Source organism: Antechinus flavipes, chromosome 2 (genome assembly GCF_016432865.1).
Source record: "Antechinus flavipes isolate AdamAnt ecotype Samford, QLD, Australia chromosome 2, AdamAnt_v2, whole genome shotgun sequence".
Taxonomy (NCBI): Eukaryota; Metazoa; Chordata; class Mammalia; order Dasyuromorphia; family Dasyuridae; genus Antechinus; species Antechinus flavipes.
Genome location: NC_067399.1, coordinates 230,367,894 through 230,377,709, shown reverse-complemented (window position 1 = coordinate 230,377,709; position 9,816 = coordinate 230,367,894). Strand labels below are relative to the sequence as shown.

Here is a 9,816-nt window from a genome sequence, read left to right as displayed (position 1 = left end):
AGAGGAGTAAATGCATTGGCTTTAGTTGAACTATCCAAATTCTTTCTCATCTGGAAAAAGAGATTCTAAGGCTGATTTTTCTACCATTCCCCGAAAGCTGAACATCTGCGACTGTCTTAGAAAGGAAATCTCTGACCAATCTAAGACAGTATGCAATTCTTAAGCCTTTACTCCAACCTCCTCCCTACATTTCTGTCAACCTCTACATGGCCCAAATTGAGCCATGACTTCATTGTCTGGTAGCAACATTTGCCCAGTCTCCCATCTTTAAAAACTTGTATCCAGCAAAATGCCCTCTTAAGGGCAGGGGGCCATTTGCTTTTTGCCTTTGAACTTCCCATTCCTACTGCTATTTCCTCCAGGCTAGATGTGCAGCATTCATGGAAGCAATCCTACTGTCAATAGGACCAATTTAGCTCTCTTTTGGTAAGCTGGTTCTCCACCTTGTCCCACCCCTCTTTCATAGGTCACAATATTGTACTAGACTGAATGAAGACACCCAAACAGCTTTAGGCATGGCAAGTCAGAACTCCAAACTAAAGAGATCCACCAGCTTCCATCTGGTCATCTTGTCTGGGGACTGGGATATTCTGACCAACAATGCAAATCAAAACTCATCCATATCTGGCCCATCCTATGTAACTCTTGGCCATGTCCCCCAAATATTCACTACATACATTCTATCCAATATGTTGGGTACCTTGACATTCTATAAGAATACTAATGGAAAACTTGAGCTATTAGTTATTCCTACTTCTCACTGGGTGATTTGTCCATCTTTATACATATTATAGGTCAGAGCTCTCAAGCTGGAAGGGACATAAAAGTCCAAACTATTTTGTAGATGAGGAAACTGTAGCCTAGAGAAAATTTAGGTGATTAGCTTGAGATGGCATTTCTTTGGTGATGTTCTTTATGTTGCTTCTCTTGTCTGGAAATCTGCTCCTACTTATCATGACCTCTTCATTGCACTTGAGCTAGTCCTCAACTTCTTCAGAGACTGTTATTTCAGAACTCATAGCCATACATCCCTATCATTTTAAGAGGGGCTTTTATTTCAAGAAGCAGCTTCCAGTCTTGAACTTTCAATTTCCCAAAGATAACCTAGATTGTTATTTTTCAACTCAATTCTTGCCCTAATTTATTGTCCATTTGCAGAATCAATCCAAGATACACATATACATACACGTATATGCTCACATTCTATTGTAGCAAATGTTTATTATGTACTGGAGTTACTTTGACTTTTTCCTCATATCTGATTACCAAACATTATTCATTCTACCCCCATACTTTATCTTTTACCCATCCCCTCCTATTTCCACTGCTATCACCATCACCACCTTAGTAAATACACTTATCACCATAAAGTGATAAATCTTTATCATCCCATCTTTGTTCTTTTGCCTCTATCCTTCAATTATTACCTTAATCTTACTTAAAAACTGATTTGGTCACTATTCAAAAATATCTGGTGGCCTCTCAAATATTATTAAAGTAGAATAGCAAAGGTGAATCATAAAAAGCCTATTTTTTCTATGCACAAGCTGCTGCATAGAACCATATGACTGAAGGCAATACACAGCATATTGGTTTACAGACTTGTAACTCTGGTCTAATTCCAAGAAGCTTTAAAGAATGTAAGAAAAGGCATAAACAATTTACAAAAACACCGAACTCAATTTGCTCTTCAGACTGAGGAGAGAAGAGAGATCAGAATGAATAAATGAAGTCTTAGCATTTTTTAGAAATTATTTTATTTCTTTCAAATACATAAAGTGGCTTCAGACAGTGCTGTCAGAGGCACAAATGGCCCTATTTTGATGGATAAGAATGATTTATAACTAGTCAATTTCAAAATATGCTTCAAAAATTCTTGGAGGCATTCATTTAATATGTTAAATATAGCTCCTGCAATTTTATTTACAGCATTTGCTTCACAAATTTTCTAATCTTAGAAAGAGAAAAGGTAAACTGTCCAGTCCATTTTTGAATTATCACACTTCCTGAATTACTGGAATCTGATTAATGAAATTCTGTTGGATCAGCATTTTAAGCCAATTCTCCATCTTCAACACAATACAGAAAAGTGATAATAGCTAGTGTATATACAGCACTGCAAGGTTTGCAGAGCACTTCATGCATTAATTTTACTTGCTCTCTACAATCCAAAGAAGCAGGTATCATATATCATCATCCCCATTTTAGAGATAAGGAAACGTCCAAAAAAGCAAAGTGACTTGCCCCAGAGTCACACAACTATTATACTCAGAGGTAGGATTGAAACCCAGATTCCCCTAACTTCAGGTCCAGCATTCTTCCTAATATGGCTCACTGCATTACACACAAGTTTCCTTCCTGTTGGGCCTCAAGTCACTTTTGCATTGTGAAAAATATAAAAGTTACTGAGTTCCATTGAGATTTCCATTTAATTTCTCAGCTTGAACTCCCTTTTCCCCTCCATTTCATATTCTGGAATTAGTCTTGGGGCTCTACTAAATCTTTCGGGCAAAATGGTTGCCTTTGTAATATACCCAAGCAAGATCTAACTTGCTGTTAGAACCTGAGCTTATGGCTGTATTCTCTTCAAACTGAATAAATGTGAACTGCATTTATTATCCAGTGGTTTTGTTAGAGTCAGTTCTTCTCAGCTGGCCAATCAAAAGAATAAATTTGAAGTGGTATGATTGTAGTAGCTTTCTTTCCCAGTGGATGCAAATTCAATTCTTTAAAGATCAACTGGTCCTTCCTGAGATTATTTTTACTTATAATTGTGATTCTTTCATTTTTCTTTATTCATCATTGATTATAAAAAAATGGAATATCCACATCTTTGTTATCTATTCTTTTGGGTTATTTCAATTTCTGCTTTTAAAAAAATCTTATGCCAAGAATCTTTATTTCATCCTTAAGATCACATGAAAAAGGACCAAATCAGGCCTTGTCCTCAATATCATTCACTTCTTCTCCAGCCCACAAATTACTTTTGGTAAGGTACAGTGCAGATATCAGACTCAGAGCCAGAGAAACTGGGTTTGAAACCTTGATCAGAGTATTAATTCAACCACTACTACTTATGAGGCTTTAAGCCTCAGTTCCTCATTTAGAAAATGAAGGGATGGATGATGTCAGAAACCCCCTTCTAGTTCTAAACCTATGATCCTACAATTGAGCTAATCTAACAAGGCTACTGGGTTGTATTAACAGGCCAGAGGTTCATAAATGTACAATTAACTTGGGTGAAAATAGCTTAAAACAGCCCCTTTTCAATTCTATCTTTTTTTTTTTTTTTTTTAGAATGCACAATCTAATACATTTGTATAGATTTTTTTTATCTCTCAAGGCTGCCTTTAATGTTTACCTAATCAATTTTCATTGATTTCACTGATTTTTATCAGTTTGCAGGGTAGGAAAGGGCATATAGGGCTAACAGTATTACTCGCCCTGCTCACATCAGTATGATCCTGCCCATAACCAATGTGATTATCCTTCTAAACACTGTTAACTTTAGGGAGTTGCACAGTACCCTGCAACACAAGCCAATATTTAATTTGAATATCTCCAGACAATTAAAGCTTTCCTCTAGGTATCTGCCTATCTAGAACAGGAAGATCTTTTTTAGGTAATCAGAAAATCCAATCTTGCTTTAATTGTCAGAGCACAATACTGAATACATTTTTTTTGGTAATCCCTCTTCTCGTGCCCATTGGAAGACGTAGTTGTAATGATGGCCTTGGAAGTCTTAGACTGAGGAGCATTTGGGTTTATCCCAGGGTGGATTCAGTGCAGTTCTTAACTGTTAGGCCTGACTTAAAATACAATGCATATTGAGGAAGGAGACTTTGTTTACCGGTTCACCTAATTAGCTAAAGTATTAAACAATTTTAGAGTTGTAAAGGAACTTAAAAGCTTCACCTGGTCTCAACCACTTCATTTTACAAATAAGGAAATTAGGACCAGAGAAATAAATAAATCTAACAGTAGCCTAAATTTACATAATGCTTTGAAGTTTACAAAGTGTTTCACATACATTATTTCATGTTTCTCACAACAACCCTGTGAGGTAGGTGCTATTTTATGACGAAACAAAACTCAAGGAGTTTAAGTGACTTGTTCAGGATGACAAGATTTGAACCTGGGTCTTCTGAACTCCAGTTCCAAGCACTATGCTCTGAGGCCATGCAGTGATTGACCATAAGTTACAAAGCTGTAACAATCAGGATTTATGTATTCGGGTCCCTAGATTTTTTACTACACCATGCTGCCTACTCTCATTATTAAGGTTTAGAGTATACATTAAATGAGTCTGAAAGACTGCATGATACATAATGCTAATTATTTCCATCATCAGAGAACAAGATCACTGGATTAGAAGAAATCTTAAAGGCCATCTTGTCCAACCCTACTTTAGTAAGAATTTCTTCTTTAACATACGTATATCAAGCCTTTGCTCAGAGACTTCCAGTGAGGGGGATATCCACTCTTCTGGAGATAAATCCTATTTTTGAACACACAAATTGTTACAATATTTCCTTGTTTCCTAGAATTCCACTTCCATCTCTTTTTTTTGGAGATGGGCTATGGCATACCAAAGGATGATAGCACCAACTTTCAGCACCTGGGGGGTGGTGGTGGTGGTAGTATTATTTATAAAGTTAATGAAAATATTTTTTTTTCCCTAAGTAATACATGTCAAAATATTAAGTTAGAGGGGCTACAGGATAAATGGGAATGAAAAAGTTTTCTTCCTGGACATTGGTATTTTCAATGGACTCTCAAAAAGATATGCAGAGGTAAGGACATGCTCTTGAGATGAAATCTCACCTGAATTCTTTTTAATTGGGAAGGATCCTTCAATGGAAGAGTTCTAAGAGGATAAGTTATTGCAAGATACTCATCTTAGCCTATGCAGATGCTGAGGTTAATATGTAATTCAGGTATCATCTGCCAAAATGTAGTAATGGTTTATTTGAACTTAGACAAAAGATGAAGGCCTTTATAGTCCTTTTCACTGAGATAGTTCAAAACGCCATAAGACAGCCAAGCAGAATGCAGAGTTTAGCAGTCCAAACAAGTAACATGAGAGTACTGGTGGATGGGAACCACTCAATATTAATTTATCAACAGTGTTTTCATGTGTACCTGGGCCCAGAGATCTTGAAATGTGATGTCACAATTAATCATCAAGCATGATGGAATTTTTTTAGCATCAAATCTCACACACAGACACCAAGCTGCTTAAATACAGATTTATTGCAAACCAACACAGAAATGTGGAGTATGTGAAGGAGAGCGGCCTCAGGATGTAGCACGCCCTACTCTCTTTGGCTCCCATGGAAAAGGGAAGTGAATTGCCCTGCTTTCCTCAGAATCTCTGCTGATGAAACTTAGTGGCCAAGTTGCTGTTGATTTTAAAACAAAGAAAACAGGTAGTATGCACTGACTCCAGAGGGCTGGAATGGCACGTGGATAGATAGAGAAGAGCAGAGGCTTAAGAAGAGAGAAAGCAAATCATTACAGAGGACAGGATGAAAGTTTACAAATTCAGATAGATATGATTAATGTATGTTTTGGAAAGGTGGGTCTAAGTCCAAGTCTTACATGTCTAGTCACTTAACATGCACCAGAGAAGTTTGCTACTAAAAAGAATCTTTCAGTGAGTCCTTCTGTAACGCAGTTAAACACCCCTAAAAGTTCCTATTTTTGTGTAGTGGTTTCATTTCTTTTAATAGGGGTGTACTAGTAGAGCTTCTATTACTTGATACTTCCTAATAGAAGAGAGAAGACCTGAGCCACAGCAGGACACTGCCAAATGATGTCCTGGGTAGAACATTTACAATAGAAGTGAGTAACTTTAAAAAAATCTTCCAGTAGTTTATGGACAGATTATCAGTTGTCCCTGCTTTAGCCAAACCACATATATCCTTCTGCAAAACTCCTTTACTGTGGGTGCTTAAGAAGGTGACATAACTGTGAATTAGAAAAATGCTAAAAACAGCAAGAGAAATAGACAAACAAGGTTCAAGAGGTGCATATAAACATCATTAAAAAAAATTAAAAACAAAGGAGTCTTTTGAACATAGAGCATTCCGTCTGTGAAATGCTGCTCTGGAATGAGGGCATATTAGCCTCACCCTTTTTTCATGTGACCTCAGAGAGAAATAAGCAGAGACCTTTGTTTATTAGCAAGCTTTCAAACACAAGGCCTTCACACCAGGCAGTGGATTTTTGTTATTTTTGCTCTGAGTTACTAAAGAACAATTCATAAAAACCATCGTCTCAGTGACTAACTCCAACAAAAATACAGTGTTTACTGCCATCAATTTCCCAAGAGGAGATATTTCTGAGACTTTTTAAAAGAGTCTTAGCTGTTTGGAATAAGCTGATGCTGCCTCCAATACCACCTAGAAATCTTAACACTTCTGATTCTGAAGAGATCCACCATTTAACTCAGGAAGATGATCTTAGTGCTTTCTGGAGAAAAAGGTGACATATCCTATGGAAAGTTCTCTGGGAATAAGAGTTGAGCAGCTTTCTTACTAGGACTCTCAGGAAATGGTGTGGCTAGAAATAAACTCTTAAGTCAACAAACTGACTCTGAAATGATAGCCTCAGTAAGAGGCTGCTAGACCCACTCACTCCTTATAGAAGTAGGTGAGCATGAGGAACTATCTGTCCCATAAAAATTAGTCTATCATTCTCAGAAAAGGATCACAATTAAGAATACATAGGCATTAATTCTGGGTGAGCATAAATTTGGGTGGGGTTCTAAAGAAACATTTTTTCTAGGAACTCAAAAAAAAATCTAATTTATGTTCCTAGATTATCTGTTAATCATATATGCAATGCTTCACGAACCTGAGGCTTTGCTTTCTGAGTGGTGGTCAAATAGAATTGGCATAAAGATTCAATAAAAAGTGAGCAATCTACATCTTCTGAGCTAATAGTGATGTGCTTCATTTCTAAGGAACACTGAAAAACAAGTGTTCCTAAACAAGCAAAAAACTAAAGAGTATTTGTTCCTAGACTTCAGAAGAAAGTCAGCAGCCTGACTCACTTATAAACAGTTTTTAAACGTGGAGGTTCAATCCTTGTCAATAGTACAGATTAGCAAAATAGTTGTTTTTAAGTGTTAATAAGCTTCTTTCTCCGAAGTAATCAAGCAAGCAGTGACCACTGCTGCACAATAACAGATGACAACAAAGAAGTAGTTGCATCCAGCTCACATAGAGCATGATTTTGAGATTAACAAGTTCCCATCATTTCTGCCTATGTCTGCTCTTCACACAAGAGCCAGCATTCTCATTTCTATCCTTGTTGCAATTATTCTTTAGGGACAGCAATGGTTCCAATGGGGCCCTTGAGGGCATCAATGATATCCTATGCAGGCTAACCATTAATCATCTGAGGATCTCCACTGCTTTGTGCCCTTCAACAGAGGACAAATATATCATTCATTGTACAGTGAAATTTCTCTACTATTCCCAGAAAATGTCCTGCCTCTCACTGAGCTCTACATTAATCCAGGAGATATATGTAAACAAAATCTAAGATGTGGATAATTGGGGCTGAGGAGACTTGAGGATAAACATAGAAGAAAAGTGGCAGCTAGAAGTTCCTTTACTCAAACAAGAGTGGGATGGAGTGCATGGCCAACACTGGGATGAACAGGTGCTAGTCTAACCTTCCCTGGCCTCAAAGAAAGCCATGATTAGAAAGCCCTATCCTTCATTCTTTCCTGAGAAAGCCCTACCTACACCTGATCCTTGCTGGGAGAACATGCACTTTCTTCCAAAATTTGGGCTTGGTTCAATTAGAGAGCAACAAATAAAGATACCAGAATCCCAACTAGGCAGGTTTCTGCAACTGTGGGGGCAGCTTCAACCTCCTACTACTAGTGCCTGGGAGGCACCCAAAGGCAGGAAAAAATAGGACTTGACAAATTGATGAGCAAGACTGAATGTGGAATCTTTAAACAACAGGCCAAACTAAGGGGCTTCCTGAAACAGTACAGCCTGAAGCAGCCATCACAGAACCGCTTCTCATCAGCACACATTAAGTCATACAACTCCAAATCACTTCAACAACTGCAGGGAAAAAACCCAGCAACAGCAATATCCCTCCCCCCAAGCCCTCCCTCCCCATCCCCTAAAGAGAACTGAGCAGAATTGCATCAAAACAACAGCAAGCAGAGAACACAGAAGGAAAGAAAATGTGGCTTGCAGTGGCTGGTTACCGTGGTGATGGGAGTATGTAATCCTGCTTTTGCTAGGACATCTCCCTCATGCATAACAGATACTGTAACTTGGCATTAGCCATAGCAATTGCTATGCATTAACCTTCCCTCTACTTTCCCCCCTTCTTCCCTAAAACAGCCAGGAAGGGTCTGGAAGAGGAGTGAGGCTGGAGTATCCACACATCCCTTGAAAATAAAGATGGATACGGGGTGGACAAGATGAGTCCCAGGCATGCATGGGAGCCAAAGAGGAAAAGCAGGAGGGAAAGAGCCCACACAAAAAGGCCTCTCTCTGCCTTATCCTCTACTTCCAAGTGCTTGACTCGAGTGAGTTTCCTTTCCTTCTTGTCATTAAAACTGCACAGCCCCTGGGGAGATGTTGAACATGGATGGGTCGAATCTCTGGCCTCGGAAGGGGGAGCCTTCAGCATCCCATCCCTTCTTCAGCATCTCATGGACTTTCTACAAATAAAAAATAGAAAAATTAACATCACCATAAGGCACTGCAAAGTTTATTTAGTTTTTTTTTTTTTTTTTTTCCCCAAAGCAGATTTCCAATCAATAGGCATGACTCCCTCTTGCTTCTTTGGTTAATTTTTGTCAATGGCCAAAAAGGAGGGTGCTTGGCTCACATAACTGGCCTGGTAGAAGTGGCTTGTTGTCATTTATATGAGGCTCCTATAAGGAGCAAACAGAGCAGGGCAAGCAGACATGTTTTCAACAGCTGATCCCTTCCATCTTTCTACCACAGAGCAGAACTATTAGATACTCTTTGAAATGCATTTCATTTTTCACTATCATCAGGCACCTCTGTCCAAAATCCAAAAGGAGGTACAAAGCAAAGGTCATTTCAGATCAATGTCTCTGCCTTTCGCCTACACCAATTTATGAACAGCTCTGAGCATGGCAGAGTGGGTTGAGATCTGGCCTCAAAACCAAGAAGGCCTGGGTTCAAGTCCCAACCTGTCAGTTTTCTATACAACTCTCCAACACTACAAGTTGAGAATAAGATGAAGAGAGTTCCTCAGGACAATGAAATCACAGATTTAGTCCCTAATTCCTATCCCCTACATGGGCAAAAGTATGGATCCTACTAATTTGCAAATGGAACAGGATGATTAAACAAACAGCACAGGAGAACTAGCCTTAATAAACCAAACTGCTCTAGTCAAACCAAACACATTATTTCAATATGTTCCACATAGTAATGAATGCCAGAAAGTTCTGTGTTTTAAGAACTCTTAATAGTGGAGATCTGGTTCCTGCTTACTTGCTACTGATCCAGCTAAGTCACCTTACTAAAGTCTCCCCCTCCCTAAAGGCTGTACTTCACAGCAAGCTAACTTCTCCAGTATATGGCCCTTTGGCAACTGTCAGGCATCAGTGGAATCAGTGGCACTCTAACTGAGATGGAGCAAATCTGTAGAGATAAAGCCCTATGACCCTGTGTAGTTCAGCTGCTCCACTCAAGATGAAATCTGCCTCAATTGATCTGATCTGGCTTTTTCTTATTAAAATAATTTCTTCAAAGATCCCTTTGCATGCCCCATGATAATGATTGACTACTTTTTTTTTATCAT

The 9,816-nt window shown here is 38.6% G+C and overlaps 1 protein-coding gene across 1 annotated transcript in view; it reads right to left on the bottom strand.

The window, feature by feature from the left end:
* Positions 1 to 5,235: 5,235 nt before the first annotated feature.
* NUDCD3 (NudC domain containing 3) overlaps positions 5,236 to 9,816 on the bottom strand; it is a 106,155-nt gene continuing 101,574 nt past the window's right edge. The window contains exon 6 of the mRNA XM_051976442.1: positions 5,236 to 8,698. Within this exon, the coding sequence (XP_051832402.1) occupies positions 8,588 to 8,698 (111 nt within the window). The 3' untranslated portion in view covers positions 5,236 to 8,587. The remainder of the gene's footprint in view (positions 8,699 to 9,816) is intronic.